Below are 16,512 nucleotides of genomic sequence, written 5' to 3'. Positions count from 1 at the left end.
GGACACACTGCACGCTGATGTATGCTGCACTATACTCTGCTGATTATGTGCTGTGACCAGAGACTCACAAGTGGCTGTGCTGGTAATGTGACTGTGTATAGGGGACACACTGCACGCTGATGTATGCTGCACTATACTCTGCTGATTATGTGCTGTGTCCAGAGACTCACAAGTGGCTGTGCTGGTAATGTGACTGTGTATAGGGGGCACACTGCACGCTGATGTATGCTGCTCTATACTCTGCTGATTATGTGCTGTGTCCAGAGACTCACAAGTGGCTGTGCTGGTAATGTGACTGTATATAGGGAGCACACTGCACGCTAATGTATGCTGCACTATACTCTGCTGATTATGTGCTGTGTCCAGAGACTCACAAGTGGCTGTGCTGGTAATGTGACTGTGTATAGGGGGCACACTGCACGCTGATGTATGCTGCTCTATACTCTGCTGATTATGTGCTGTGTCCAAAGACTCACAAGTGGCTGTGCTGGTAATGTGACTGTGTATAGGGGCACACTGCACGCTGATGTATGCTGCACTATACTCTGCTGATTATGGGCCTGATTCAGAGCCGTTCGCTATTTGCGGTCGTTCGTTCAAAAACAAGGGGTGGCTATTCAAATGATCCCTTCGCAAATTGCAGTCTGTTCACACCTCTAAGTCTGAACGAGCGAGCAAAACATACGCTTGTTTATTTGTTAAAAACGCCCCCTGGCCGCTCGCACCATACGTCATGTCCGCTATTTATTAGATTAATCGAGTACATCGACCAGCGTATGAACTGCTCGCTATTCTTGTGGTTGGTTTTTGCTACCACAATCTTGTGAGCAGTTCTGACTATAAAATAACCCAGTGACGTGGTCAATGACGCTGCTGTATTAATTATGCACACCCATAAAACGCCCGTTTTGACCTTTAAGCACGCCTGCGTTCGGATCTCCACTCCCCATTTTCAAGCACCTTCCCCTGTTACCACCCACATACGCCTCATTCTGTCACTCAAAATAGCAGGCATTCGCTATTTTGCGAGCACATGAATTTCGGCCGCACTGACTGGTTCGCGCATGCGAATAACGATCCGTACGCATGCGCAGATGTGCGAACATCGCTCGGAACGAGCGTACTGCCGCTAGCGAGTGGCTCTGAATGAGGGCCAATGTGCTGTGTCCAGAGACTCACAAGTGACTGTGCTGGTAATGTGACTGTGTATAGGGGACACACTGCACACTGATGTATGCTGCACTATACTCTGCTGATTAAAGTGTCAAGACTCACAAGTGGCTGTGTGTACAAAAGAAGTTTAAAAAAGTAAAAAGAATTTTCAAGAAAGTTAAGAAAAAAAGTTTGGTGCTGTATCCCACTGTGAATACAAGCACTGTGACTCAATTTAGCAACAGTGCTCCGTGTGTATAAGCCCTGTGACTCCTTGAACAATAGCCCTCTGTGTGTATAATCCCTGTGACTCCTTGGGCAGTAGCCATCTGTGTGTATAAGCACTGTGACTAATTGGGCAGAAGCCCTCTGTGTGTATAAGCACCGTGACTCCTTGGGCAATAGCTCTCTGTGTGTAAAAGCACTGTGACTAATTGGGCAATAGCCCTCTGTGTGTATAAGCACCTTGACTCCTTGGGCAATAGCTCTCTGTGTGTATAAGCACCCTGACTCCTTGGGCAATAGCTCTCTGTGTGTATAAGCACCGTGATTCCTTGGGCAAAAGACCTTTGTGTGTATAAGCACCCTGACTCCTTGGGCAATAGCCCTCTGTGTGTATAAGCACCGTGATTCCTTGGGCAAAAGACCTTTGTGTGTATAAGCACCGTGACTCCTTGGGTAGTAGCCCTCTGTGTGTATAAGCACCGTGACTCCTTGGGTTGTAGCCCTCTGTGTGTATGAGCACCGTGACTCCTTGGGCAATAGCTCTCTGTGTGTTTAAGCACCGTGACTCCTTGGGCAGTAGCCCTCTGTGTGTATAAGCACCGTGACTCCATGGGCAGTAGCCCTCTGTGTGTATAAGCACCGTGACTCCTTGGGCAGTAGCCCTCTGTGTGTATAAGCACCGTGACTCCATGGGCAGTAGCCCTCTGTGTGTATAAGCACTGTGACTCCTTGGGCAGTAGCCCTCTGTGTCTATAAGCACCGTGACTCATTGGGCAATAGCCCTCTGTGTGTATAAGCACCGTGACTCCTTGGGCAATAGCCCTCTGTGTGTATAAGCACCGTGACTCATTGGGTAATAGCCCTCTGTGTGTTTAAGCACTGTGACTCCTTGGGCAGTAGCCCTCTGTGTGTATAAGCACTGTGACTCCTTGGGCAATAGCGCTCTGTGTGTATAAGCTCTGTGACCCCTTAGGCAATAGCCCTCTGTGTGTATAAGCACCGTGACTCCTTGGGCAGGAGCCCTCTGTGTGTATAAGCACCGTGACTCCTTGGGCAATAGCCCTCTGTGTGTATAAGCACCGTGACTCCTTTGGCAATAGCCCTCTGTGTGTATAAGCACTGTGACTGCTTGGACAATAGCTCTCTGTGTGTATAAGCACCATGACTCCTTGGGCAATAGCCCTCTATGGCCCTGATTCAGACCCACTCGCGAGCGGCTGTCCGCTCGCTAGTGGGTCGATGTTCTGCACTGAGCATGCGCACGACGGAGGGAGCTCCGTCATGCGCATGCGCCAGACGCGACGAGCGAATGAAAGTCCTTCGCTCGTTGTGTCTGATCAAAGGGGGCGTGCTGTCGATGTTGATTGACAGCACGCCCCCTTTGGTGGGCGTGCCGGGGACGTGCCTCCCTGACGGGGGTGTTCCCACGGGAACGCCACCCGTCAGAAGCCGGCCCACTGACATCACTAGTGATGTCAGTGAGAGTGATTTTGGCTCTGATAGAGCCAAAATCACTCCGGAGCTTGTGGTTGAAAACCTCAACCGCAGGCTCCGGCTCGCAGTTTCGATGGTCACGACCATCGTGGCCATCAAACTGCACACTCGTATAGGCTGTGGGTGGTGACCCACAGCTATACGAGCGTCCAGGAGGATTGCTCCATTTTTATGGAGGGCGGCCCTCATTCAGAGCGTGCGCTCTGCTCAGACCGTACGGCTCTGAATGAGGGCCTATGTGTATAAGCTGCGCTATACTCTGCTGAGTAAAGTCACTGTGTCCAGACTTACAAGTGACTGTGCTGGCAAAGTGACTGTGTATAGGGGGCACACTGCACACTGATGTATGCTGCACTATACTCTGCAACTTAAAGTGTTGAGACTCACAAGTGGCTGTGTGTACAAAAAATTGTTTAAAAAAGTAAAAAGAACTTTCAAGAAAGTTAAGAAAAAAAATGTATTTTTTGGTGCTGTATCCCACTGTTTATACAAGCACCATGACTCAATTTAGCAATAGCCCTCTGTGTGTATAAGCACTTTGACTGCTTGGACAATAGCCCTCTGTGTGTATAAGCACCGTGTCTCTTTGGGCAATAGCTCTCTGTGTGTATAAGCACTGTGACTCCTTGGACAATAGCCCTCTGTGTGTATAAGCACTGTGACTCCTTGGACAATAGCCCTCTGTGTGTATAAGCACTGTGACTCCTTGGGCAGTAGCCCTCTGTGTGTATAAGCACTGTGACTCCTTGGGCAGTAGCCCTCTGTGTGTATAAGCACTGTGACTCCTTGGGCATTAGCCCTCTGTGTGTATAAGCACTGTGACTCCTTGGGCAGTAGCCCTCTGTGTGTATAAGCACCGTGTCTCCTTGGGCAATAGCTCTCTGTGTTTCCAAACACTGTGATGTCTTGAGCCTTAGCCCTCAATATATATAAGCACCGTGACTCCTTGGGCAGTAGCCCTCTGTGTGTATAAGCACCGTGACTCCTTGGGCAGTAGCCCTCTGTGTATAAAAGCACCGTTACTCCTTAGGCAATAGCCCTCTGTGTGTATAAGCACCGTGACTCCTTGGGCAATAGCCCTCTGTGTGTATAAGCACCGTGACTCCTTGGGCAGTAGCCCTCTGTGTGTATAAGCACCGTGACTCCTTGGGCAGTAGCCCTCTGTGTATAAAAGCACCGTGACTCCTTGGGCAATAGCCCTCTGTGTGTATAAGCACCGTGACTCCTTGGGCAGTAGCCCTCTGTGTGTATAAGCACCGTGACTCCTTGGGCAATAGCCCTCTATGTGTATAAGCTGTGCTATACTCTGCTGAGTAAAGTCACTGTGTCCAGACTTACAAGTGACTGTGCTGGCAAAGTGACTGTGTATGGGGGGCACACTGCACACTGATGTATGCTGCACTATACTCTGCAAATTAAAGTGTTGAGACTCACAAGTGGCTGTGTGTACAAAAAAAAGTTTAAAAAAGTAAAAAGAACTTTCAAGAAAGTTAAGAAAAAAAACTTATTTTTTTGGTGCTGTATCCCACTGTTTATACAAGCACCATGACTCAATTTAGCAAAAGCCCTCTGTGTGTATAAGCCCTGTGACTCCTAGGGCAATAGCCCTCTGTGTGTATAAGCACTGTGACTCTTTGGGCAATAGCCCTCTGTGTGTATAAGCACCGTGATTCCTTGGGCAAAAGCCCTCTGTGTGTATAAGCACCGTGACTCCTTGGGCAGTAGCCCTCTGTGTCTATAAGCACCGTGACTCCTTGGGCAATAGCCCTCTGTGTGTATAAGCACTGTGACTTCTTGGGCAATAGCCCTCTTTGTTTCCAAACACCGTGATGTCTTGAGCCTTAGTCCTCTGTGTATACAAGCACCGTGACTCCTTGGGCAGTAGCCCTCTGTGTGTACAAGCACCGTGACTCCTTGGGCCTTAGCCTCTGTTTGTCCATAACTCCCAAGTACTGTGACTCAGTAGTGAGTGGCAGTGTTTCATTGATGTTCTTTAAACTGCGGTGTCTGTCGTTTAGCAACCAGTCAGCTCGCTGCAGCCTTTGGCCAATAATGCTGAAAACAATATTGTGACCTGTGAGGTGGTCTAAATTGATTGTAAATGACTGGAAATTAATGTTATTGGGTTTAGTAATACTCCAGGAACAAAATAAGCCCAAATTGTTATTTTAGCTTTTTTTTTGTACATTTTTGTAAAAAAATCCAAATCCAAAACCAGTCACGGCAGGTTTGACAAATCCAAAGCCGGACAATGAATCAGATCCAAATCCAGCAAAAATGGTTTGGCGCACATCCCTAATATGAACCAGACATGGCTGTCTAGATACTTTATATGCATCAATAACATTGTGATGTCTCGAGTGCCCCCGGCTTATTACTAACCCTGCAGCTTGGTACGTCCCAGGTTAGTAGCCCAGACAGCACACTGCCTGTGTGTCAGTGGAACTGTGCATTTCCATTGCTGTTGACTGGACTGTGTGTTGGACATTTTCATTTATTGATGAATATGCATGTCAATTCATGGCAATGAACGTCAATTTACTGCATTGTCCCTGTCAGCTATTATGTATTATGGCTTAAGATGCCTTGTTATACAATGTGAATAGTCTCGGCTTGGAATACTATCCTGTGTCCAGGCAGCCAGGTGACTTGTGTGCTGCTAGGACTCACAAAAAGTCCTAAAGCTGGCAACCCATACAAAGCCCTTCTCTCTTTCTCCTTCACAGGAAGCTATGATCAGCTGAATGGCCTATGACATCACAAATGACTACAAGGGGTTAAATTGGCTCATTTTATTGCACCTGAATTACCAAAGACCCCTTGCCTAAATGATGGAGAGGGCTTTGTTTAAGAGGGGATACTGAGGAGTTTAAGAGAGTGATTGATGGGTTATCCACTAAGAAATCTTCAGGCCCAGATGGATTAAAATCCAAATTTATAAGACCTTTCCAGACATCCTGACTCCCCGTCTGGTGGAGGTGTTCAATCTAAGCCTGGGAGAGGGAATGCCTCCCCCCTCTATGAGGTTATCTGCCCTTACATTACTGTCCAAGGGAAAGGACCCACTATTTGTTGAGAATCGTCGACCTATAGCCCTTCTCAACAGAGGTAGGAAGATTTTGGCAAAAACATTTTTTCCGAACGGCAGCTTTCCACATCTCAGCATTGCACGGTGAAGTGTCGTATCACCTTTATTGTGGTCTTTGGGATCCTGGAGGCCGTTGAGTGGTGCCATGCTGAGAATATGGGAAGTATTTGCTGGCACTGGATCCAGACAAAGGCTTTTGACCTAGTTAACCATGATTACATGGGCCATAGCAGGTGGTGAATTGGCTACAAGTAATATACAGTAAGGATGAAAGCTTTCCAGTTGAGAATGGTTTGGTGAGCCCCACGTTTGTTGTGGGCTTTTGGAGTTCGTTAGGGTTATCCCCTGAGCTCTCTGCTATATGTGTTTGCAATCGACCCCTTCGAATGGAGGATTGAGTGTGGCACTGTGTGGGGGGGTGCAGCTGGATCCGAATTCCCTGTGAAGGGTGGTATCTTACGGCGATGATGTCACGGTGGTTCTGTCATCAGTATCAGAGGCACGTGAGGTGGAACTATTCATCTGGGAATATTCTGAAGCCTTGTGTTCCAGAATAAACCTAGAAAATTGTGAAGCTTTCAGAATGGGGGAGGATGGTTCAGAATTCAACCTTGTGGACAGCCCCCCCAAGGCCAGTCCACAGATAAAAATCTTAGGCACTAGTTTTGATTATGATGATTTATGCCACCTTAAATTGGGAAAGGAAACTGGAGAACGCATCCTGGAAGGTAATGTGTTGGAGGAAATGGAAATTTTCTCTCAGGGAAAGGATGGGCTTGTGCAAGGTCTACCTATCCCACTATTCCTATACATCAGTTATGTCTATTTTTTGCCTCAGTCTATGTGGTCAAAGATAAATTCTCTTTTTTCCTACTGCTGTGGGGAAAGAGGATGAATATAATGAAGAGAGGTATCACCTACAGATTGAGGGAAAAGGGGGGCAGGATATGACCAACTCTGCATTTTTTTTTTTATTCGTAACAACTTTTTAAAGTCTCAACCTTGGGAGTCTGTTTTTAAAGACTCTCCCTCAATGGCTAAAGTTTTTGGGGCATGGATATTGTCCTTACAAAGGTTGGATAGAAAGTGGTCAGATGAAAAGTCTGAGTCTGACATGGATACTTCCCGATTTAAGCGATCCTGTGGGTGATAAGGTGTTGGGGGCTGGAGGTGGGTGATGTAAAAAAATTATCCAGAAGGGAGTTGGGGATGAGAACTATGTGGGCCTATTTTCCATGTCCTGCTATCACTGAAGGGCTGCCTGGGTGATGTTTGTTAAGCTGGGCTGACTGAGTAATTCTGAGAGGATCCCACTGAAGTTTAGGGACATTGCCTGGCTCTCGTTTCATGGAAGGCTTTTTGTAGGAGTGGCAATGATCATGGTTGTCCATGGGAAGAATGTAAGGGGGAGGAGGAGACCATAGACCACTTCTTCTGTGAGTGTTTCTTTAACATAAAGGTTTACAAAGCAGCTTCAAGAACTTTATGTATCTTGTGCCTTTTGGGGCTGTGTTACGCTGAATGGGCTTAAAGAGCATTCAATAGATATAGGAGGTTTGATTCCAGCACTATGTTTTAGTTAGCTTAGCAATTAGATTTTGCACGTGGAATGCACAGTGTCAGCTTTCCCTTAGGAGCAAGCTGCTCCTGTGAGGAGGTGGTGGGGAAATTCTGGATGAGGTGAAATGGATGATGGAAATTGATAAGAGAAGGATGGATGCTGTCAGTTGATCCTGATTGTAGTGCCATCTGAAGCCCCCTTCAATGGGTAGTAGAAGTCCTTTCCCTTATTGATCTTATGGCTTTCTGCTATCATGTTCCAGGGTGTTGAAAGTTTGTGGAAAGGATGGTTTGCATATACCTAAAAGCTTTGCTTATCTTTCCACTACTTAATGGCTTAGGTTTAAGGTATGAGGCTGGGGGGGGGGGCAGGCGAGGTGGAAGTGTTAAGGTGGGGGAAGGGGTAGAGGGAGTGGTTTTGGAGGGGTAAGGTGACGTGTGTTTTTCTTAGAATTTGCAACAATTTTATGTTTTTATGTATATATGATATAATTATTTATTGCTGCAACTTGTTTTAATAAAACAAAGCCTGGAGCATCCAAAGCAGCATTAATACTGACTTCTGTCCAGGCAACCAGCATGCCAGTAACAGGGGCAATGGGGCAGAAATGGTGCCACCCCGAGGTTCCCACACCCTAGTTATGGTCATGTCTAGGAGTTTGAACCATGCAAGGACATCATTATGTACAAAGATCAATATTAAAAATATAGACTTTATTATAATACAGACAATATTGGACAATACAATATAGACTTCATTGGGATATTGGACTACAACTCAATAGTTGATATATTGTGAAATACAGACAGACTGGCTTTATACCCGCTGTCCTATATGGAGGAGTATTTATCCCAGTGTTTCCTCCATCAGTGCTGCTGTCAGCTGGTTCCTGCCTCTCTGGTATGGCATTCACTCTTTTGCACGTCATTCCATATCGTCACCATTCTGTCTGATTCTATGCCATGCACCACAAGGGCCTCCTTGTATTTACACACATCGTACTTCAAACTAGTCATATAGAAGCGGGTGTCATGTCTGAAAGTCATATTAGTTACCAGAACCAAGAAGCCAAAATACACATCATCCAGTGGAAAAACCGGCAACTTTTGGGAGGCCTCACATAATCTTCTCACAGCCGCCCCTGGGAAGAGAAAACCACCCCCTGACACAAAGCCTGGGTATCTCTTCTGTGGGTAGAGACTGAGAGAGATGCTGTATTTTGTTTTACGCATGGCAAGTGGGCGATGCTGGAGTCTGCCATGTACTGTGTTAGGGGACCTGTGTTCTGTAATATACTGAATCACAGCCTCTGGATTCACAAGTACATCATCATCACCTGCATGGAGAAAACAGAGGATCACCATATGTACAAGTGTCTACACATATAATTACAGTATGAGCGACCCCCACTGGTGGAATCATAGCGAGACCTTTACCAACTCTTTCATTATCTCACACGTTATAGACCTCCTAACTTTTCCTGACCAGGTGCTTCTCCCAAACTTACATTTTTCAAGTGTTCTATGAAAACTCACATATTCACTGTTACCCATCTTACCCCTGACTGAAACTAGAAACTACTCCCGCTGAATGCTCTATAAACTTCCAATACAGTATTTCCTGTAACCTCTCACTCTGTATGCTCTCACAAAAAGTAGGGTCATCTCTACCAATCGTCTTCCATCTACAACTTCTTTGCCAACCTCACATGAGCTTGTTCTGTCTCTATTTGCAATTCTGTTATGAATTATATAAAACACTGGCTATCTGGTGCTGCAGTATTGGGGCAGCTTGCAAAGAAGCAATGAGGATGAGTCCACAGACAATATTTCTATATGGTATTGGTCTTTATATGTTATATCACTGACCTTTGAATATAAAAGTCACATTCGGGATGTGGTGGTGCAGCCATTGCAGGAAACAACGCTCCTTCAGGGATAAGTTGTGATGTCCCTCAGTAAAATCCCACTGTAGAGTATCCTCATAAATTCGGCTCTCGGATTTCACTATCCCCATTTCCCCAGGTGATGATGTCATTCCCAACAGAAATATTGGTCTTACTTTGTACCCGTGTATCTCCTGTTCCTTGGCCCATGTTTGCCTCAGGGCAGATCTCCTGTGGCCTGAGCCTGGGTGGGATTTGATAGCCAGGACCACCAGTGGTTGAGTGATATCACCTTGAGGCTCTACACGCGGCCTGTGTATCAGTGAGCATTGGTAGCTCTGCAGATGTGGGAATTCTAATTCAAAACTGGTGAGGTTTAAGGAGTAATCATATTCTCCATCATTAAGAGTCACTGATTGTCTAACACTTGGCAATGGTTTTGTGGCCAAAGGTAGCTGGCTGTGAGTGACTGGGCCTTTGTTCCGAATCCATTCTGCTTCTAAGAAGATGGTAACTGAAAACAAGGCTGCAGCGATGAGAAAGATCCGCTGTCTCATTATACCCTGAGGAGAGATATAAAGAATTATTATAGTTGTATAAACAAGAAAAGTAACATGAAAACATTTATGTCCTTACTCATTGGTGGCAGAAGTAACACTTCCACTACAGTGATTGTAACATATCTAACCTGATGTTCATTGTGTTAGCCTAGTTTATAGAGACCAGAACTTTATGAGAAGTAGACCATATAATGTCTGAAAAATCATAGGAGAAAACTGAGAAAAATTTGTTTCAGTCACATTCAGGGGTTTATCTAGGGGTCCAAGCACCACTGGCAATGTAAGGACTGGCACCCCCTCTTTATGTCCACAACACAAAGTAACCTGGGCCTAATGCATGGATCACTTATAAGGGCTCAGTGCCCAGAACCTAATGCCCAGAGTTACAAATAGAAGTCCCAGACCTAATTATTATAGTCAGTGACCTTGGCCTAATGCCCAGGGTCACTTATAAGTGGCAATACCTGGACTGGGGCCCTGCAACTGTCTAACTGGGACTCTGTATGCTTCGGGCAAGAGGATGGTCAGGTGATCCGTCAATTGGTGAAGTGAAAGAGTCCCGACTCTGGTCACATTTCGTGGTAGAGATAAAAAGTATAATTCACTTCTAAATAAGGTGTCATTTGATAATAGAGACATGTGACTCAGTCATATATAAAATAAGAAACAAGTAATAGAGAGCAGAGTCTGATGCAATCATATATAAGGTAAAAGCGAGGAGAGTGTGATTCAGTAATATATTTGGTAACAGTGAGGTAACACAGAGGAGAATGCGATTCAGTCATATATAAGGTAACATTGAGATAACAGGGAGGAGAGTGTGATTCAGTCATATATAAGGTAACAGGGAGGTAACAGAGAGGAGAGTGTGATTCAGTCACATGTAAGGTAACAGGGAGGTAACAGGAAGGAGAGTGTGATTCAGTCACATGTAAGGTAACAGGGAGGTAACAGGAAGGAGAGTGTGATTCAATCATATACAGTATAAAGTAACATTGAGGCAACACAGAGGAGAATGCGATTCAGTCATATATAAGGTAAGAGAGAGGTAACAGGAAGGAGAGTGTGATTCAGTCATATATAAGGTAATGGAGGAAAGTGTGATTCAGTCATATGCAAGGTAACAGTGAGGTAACAGAGAGGAGAGTGTGATTCATTCATATGTAAGGTGACAGGGAGGAGAGTGTGATTCAGTCATATATAAGGTAACAGTGAGGTAACAGAGAGGAGAGTGTGATTCATTCATATGTAAGGTAACAGTGAGGTAACAGAGAGGAGAGTGTGATTCAGTCACATATAAGGTAACAGTGAGGCAACAGGGAGGAGAGTGTGATTCATTCATATGTAAGGTAACAGTGAGGTAACAGACAGGAGAGTGTGATTTAGTCACATGTAAGGTAACAGTGAGGTAACAGAGAGGAGAGTGTGATTCAGTCATATATATGGTAACAGTGACGTAACAGGGAGGAGAGTGTGATTTAGTCACATGTAAGGTAACAGAGAGGAGTGTGATTCAGTAATATGTAAGGTAACAGTGAGGTAATAGGGAGGTGTGATTCAGTCATATATAAGGTAACAGTGAGGTAATAGGGAGGAGAGTGTGATTTAGTCACATGTAAGGTAACAGAGAGGAGTGTGATTCAGTAATATGTAAGGTAACAGTGAGGTAATAGGGAGGAGAGTGTGATTCAGTCATATATAAGGTAACAGAGGTAATAGAGAGGAGAGTGTGATTCAGTCATATATAAGGTAACAGTGAGGTAATAGGCAGGAGAGTGTGATTCAGTCATATATAAGGTAACAGTGAGGTAACAGAGAGGAGAGTGTGATTCATTCATATATAAGGTAACAGTGAGGTAACAGAGAGGAGAGTGTGATTCAGTCATATATATGGTAACAGTGAGGTAACAGTAAGGAGTCATATTTAAAGTATCAGGGAGGAGACTGTGATTCAGTCATATATAAGGTAACAGTTAGGTAATAGGGAGGAGAGTGTGATTCAGTCATATATAAGGTAACAGGGAGGTAACAGGGAGGAGACTGTGATTCAGTCATATATAAGGTAACAGTGAGGTAACAGAGAGGAGAGTGTGATTCATTCATATGAAAGGTAACAGTGAGGTAACAGAGAGGAGAGTGTGATTCAGTCATATGTAAGGTAACAGTGAGGTAACAGAGAGGAGAGTGTGATTCAGTCATATATAAGGTAACAGAGGTAACAGAGAGGAGAGTGTGATTCATTCATATGAAAGGTAACAGTGAGGTAACAGAGAGGAGAGTGTGATTCAGTCATATGTAAGGTAACAGTGAGGTAACAGAGAGGAAAGTGTGATTCAGTCATATGTAAGGTAACAGTGAGGTAACAGAGAGGAGAATGTGATTCAGTCATATATAAGGTAACAGGGAGGTAACAGAGAGGAGAGTGTGATTCAGTCATATATAAGGTAACAGTGAGGTAATCAGGAGGAGAGTGTGATTCAGTCATATGTAAGGTAACAGTGAGGTTACAGGGAGGAGAGTTTGATTGAGTCATATGTAAGGTAACAGTGAGGTAACAGAGAGGAGAGTGTGATTCAGTCATATATATGGTAACAGTGAGGCAACAGTAAGGAGAGTGTGATTCAGTCATATATAAGCTAACAGGGAGGTATCTGGGAGGAGAGTGTGATTCAGTCATATATAAGGTAACGGAGGTAACAGAGAGGAGAGTGTGATTCATTCATATATAAGGTAACAGTGAGGTAACAGAGAGGAAAGTGTGATTCATTCATATATAAGGTAACAGTGAGGTAACAGGGAGGAGAGTGTGATTCAGTCATATATAAGGTAACAGTGAGGTAACAGAGAGGAAAATGTGGTTCATTCACATATAAGGTAACAGTGAGGTAACAGAGAGGAAAGTGTGATTCATTCATATATAAGGTAACAGTGAGGTAACAGGGAGGAGAGTGTGATTCAGTCATATATAAGGTAACAGTGAGGTAACAGAGAGGAAAATGTGGTTCATTCATATATAAGGTAACAGTGAGGTAACAGAGAGGAGAGTGTGATTCATTCTTATATAAGGTAACAGTGAGGTAATAGGGAGTAGAGTGTGATTCAGTCATATATAAGGTAATGAAGGTAACTGAAAGGAGAGTGTGATTCATTCATATATAAGATAACAGTGAGGTAACAGAGAGGAAAGTGTGATTCAGTCATATATAAGGTAACAGTGAGGTAATCAGGAGGAGAGTGTGATTCAGTCATATATAAGGTAAGAGAGGAAAGTGTGGTTCATTCATATGTAAGGTAACAGTGAGGTAACAGAGAGGAGAGTGTGATTCAGTCATATGTAAGGTAACAGTGAGGTAACAGAGAGGAGAGTGTGATTCAGTCACATGTAAGGTAACAGGGAGGTAACAGGAAGGAGAGTGTGATTCAATCATATACAGTATAAAGTAACATTGAGGCAACACAGAGGAGAATGCGATTCAGTCATATATAAGGTAAGAGAGAGGTAACAGGAAGGAGAGTGTGATTCAGTCATATATAAGGTAATGGAGGAAAGTGTGATTCAGTCATATGCAAGGTAACAGTGAGGTAACAGAGAGGAGAGTGTGATTCATTCATATGTAAGGTGACAGGGAGGAGAGTGTGATTCAGTCATATATAAGGTAACAGTGAGGTAACAGAGAGGAGAGTGTGATTCATTCATATGTAAGGTAACAGTGAGGTAACAGAGAGGAGAGTGTGATTCAGTCACATATAAGGTAACAGTGAGGCAACAGGGAGGAGAGTGTGATTCATTCATATGTAAGGTAACAGTGAGGTAACAGACAGGAGAGTGTGATTTAGTCACATGTAAGGTAACAGTGAGGTAACAGAGAGGAGAGTGTGATTCAGTCATATATATGGTAACAGTGACGTAACAGGGAGGAGAGTGTGATTTAGTCACATGTAAGGTAACAGAGAGGAGTGTGATTCAGTAATATGTAAGGTAACAATGAGGTAATAGGGAGGTGTGATTCAGTCATATATAAGGTAACAGTGAGGTAATAGGGAGGAGAGTGTGATTTAGTCACATGTAAGGTAACAGAGAGGAGTGTGATTCAGTAATATGTAAGGTAACAGTGAGGTAATAGGGAGGAGAGTGTGATTCAGTCATATATAAGGTAACAGAGGTAATAGAGAGGAGAGTGTGATTCAGTCATATATAAGGTAACAGTGAGGTAATAGGCAGGAGAGTGTGATTCAGTCATATATAAGGTAACAGTGAGGTAACAGAGAGGAGAGTGTGATTCATTCATATATAAGGTAACAGTGAGGTAACAGAGAGGAGAGTGTGATTCAGTCATATATATGGTAACAGTGAGGTAACAGTAAGGAGTCATATTTAAAGTATCAGGGAGGAGACTGTGATTCAGTCATATATAAGGTAACAGTTAGGTAATAGGGAGGAGAGTGTGATTCAGTCATATATAAGGTAACAGGGAGGTAACAGGGAGGAGACTGTGATTCAGTCATATATAAGGTAACAGTGAGGTAACAGAGAGGAGAGTGTGATTCATTCATATGAAAGGTAACAGTGAGGTAACAGAGAGGAGAGTGTGATTCAGTCATATGTAAGGTAACAGTGAGGTAACAGAGAGGAGAGTGTGATTCAGTCATATATAAGGTAACAGAGGTAACAGAGAGGAGAGTGTGATTCATTCATATGAAAGGTAACAGTGAGGTAACAGAGAGGAGAGTGTGATTCAGTCATATGTAAGGTAACAGTGAGGTAACAGAGAGGAAAGTGTGATTCAGTCATATGTAAGGTAACAGTGAGGTAACAGAGAGGAGAATGTGATTCAGTCATATATAAGGTAACAGGGAGGTAACAGAGAGGAGAGTGTGATTCAGTCATATATAAGGTAACAGTGAGGTAATCAGGAGGAGAGTGTGATTCAGTCATATGTAAGGTAACAGTGAGGTTACAGGGAGGAGAGTTTGATTGAGTCATATGTAAGGTAACAGTGAGGTAACAGAGAGGAGAGTGTGATTCAGTCATATATATGGTAACAGTGAGGCAACAGTAAGGAGAGTGTGATTCAGTCATATATAAGCTAACAGGGAGGTATCTGGGAGGAGAGTGTGATTCAGTCATATATAAGGTAACGGAGGTAACAGAGAGGAGAGTGTGATTCATTCATATATAAGGTAACAGTGAGGTAACAGAGAGGAAAGTGTGATTCATTCATATATAAGGTAACAGTGAGGTAACAGGGAGGAGAGTGTGATTCAGTCATATATAAGGTAACAGTGAGGTAACAGAGAGGAAAATGTGGTTCATTCACATATAAGGTAACAGTGAGGTAACAGAGAGGAAAGTGTGATTCATTCATATATAAGGTAACAGTGAGGTAACAGGGAGGAGAGTGTGATTCAGTCATATATAAGGTAACAGTGAGGTAACAGAGAGGAAAATGTGGTTCATTCATATATAAGGTAACAGTGAGGTAACAGAGAGGAGAGTGTGATTCATTCTTATATAAGGTAACAGTGAGGTAATAGGGAGTAGAGTGTGATTCAGTCATATATAAGGTAATGAAGGTAACTGAAAGGAGAGTGTGATTCATTCATATATAAGATAACAGTGAGGTAACAGAGAGGAAAGTGTGATTCAGTCATATATAAGGTAACAGTGAGGTAATCAGGAGGAGAGTGTGATTCAGTCATATATAAGGTAAGAGAGGAAAGTGTGGTTCATTCATATGTAAGGTAACAGTGAGGTAACAGAGAGGAGAGTGTGATTCAGTCATATGTAAGGTAACAGTGAGGTAACAGAGAGGAGAGTGTGATTCAGTCACATGTAAGGTAACAGGGAGGTAACAGGAAGGAGAGTGTGATTCAATCATATACAGTATAAAGTAACATTGAGGCAACACAGAGGAGAATGCGATTCAGTCATATATAAGGTAAGAGAGAGGTAACAGGAAGGAGAGTGTGATTCAGTCATATATAAGGTAATGGAGGAAAGTGTGATTCAGTCATATGCAAGGTAACAGTGAGGTAACAGAGAGGAGAGTGTGATTCATTCATATGTAAGGTGACAGGGAGGAGAGTGTGATTCAGTCATATATAAGGTAACAGTGAGGTAACAGAGAGGAGAGTGTGATTCATTCATATGTAAGGTAACAGTGAGGTAACAGAGAGGAGAGTGTGATTCAGTCACATATAAGGTAACAGTGAGGCAACAGGGAGGAGAGTGTGATTCATTCATATGTAAGGTAACAGTGAGGTAACAGACAGGAGAGTGTGATTTAGTCACATGTAAGGTAACAGTGAGGTAACAGAGAGGAGAGTGTGATTCAGTCATATATATGGTAACAGTGACGTAACAGGGAGGAGAGTGTGATTTAGTCACATGTAAGGTAACAGAGAGGAGTGTGATTCAGTAATATGTAAGGTAACAATGAGGTAATAGGGAGGTGTGATTCAGTCATATATAAGGTAACAGTGAGGTAATAGGGAGGAGAGTGTGATTTAGTCACATGTAAGGTAACAGAGAGGAGTGTGATTCAGT

At 43.7% G+C, this 16,512-nt stretch overlaps 1 protein-coding gene across 1 annotated transcript; it reads right to left on the bottom strand.

Moving 5' to 3' along the window:
• Window positions 1-8,398: 8,398 nt before the first annotated feature.
• Window positions 8,399-9,962, bottom strand: LOC148474545 (beta-1,3-galactosyltransferase 5-like). Its single transcript, XM_088458436.1, has 2 exons — window positions 9,389-9,962; window positions 8,399-8,856 (listed from the first exon to the last, which is right to left on the bottom strand). The coding sequence occupies exons 1-2, from the start codon at window positions 9,960-9,962 to the stop codon at window positions 8,399-8,401; spliced, it is 1,032 nt and encodes a 343-aa protein (XP_088314562.1).
• Window positions 9,963-16,512: the final 6,550 nt, after the last annotated feature.

This window comes from Taudactylus pleione, unplaced genomic scaffold (assembly GCF_031769625.1).
Source record: "Taudactylus pleione unplaced genomic scaffold, aTauple2 ptg000833l, whole genome shotgun sequence".
Classification (NCBI taxonomy): Eukaryota; Metazoa; Chordata; class Amphibia; order Anura; family Myobatrachidae; genus Taudactylus; species Taudactylus pleione.
This window is presented reverse-complemented; position numbering and strand designations above follow the sequence as displayed.

Coding starts and splice junctions, on each gene's coding strand:
- LOC148474545 (XM_088458436.1), bottom strand. CDS start 9,962: ATGAGACAGCGGATCTTTCTCATCGCTGCAGCCTTGTTTTCAGTTACC. Junction 8,857..9,388: donor TGTGACTTTTATATTCAAAG/GTCAGTGATATA, acceptor TTCTCCATGCAG/GTGATGATGATGTACTTGTG.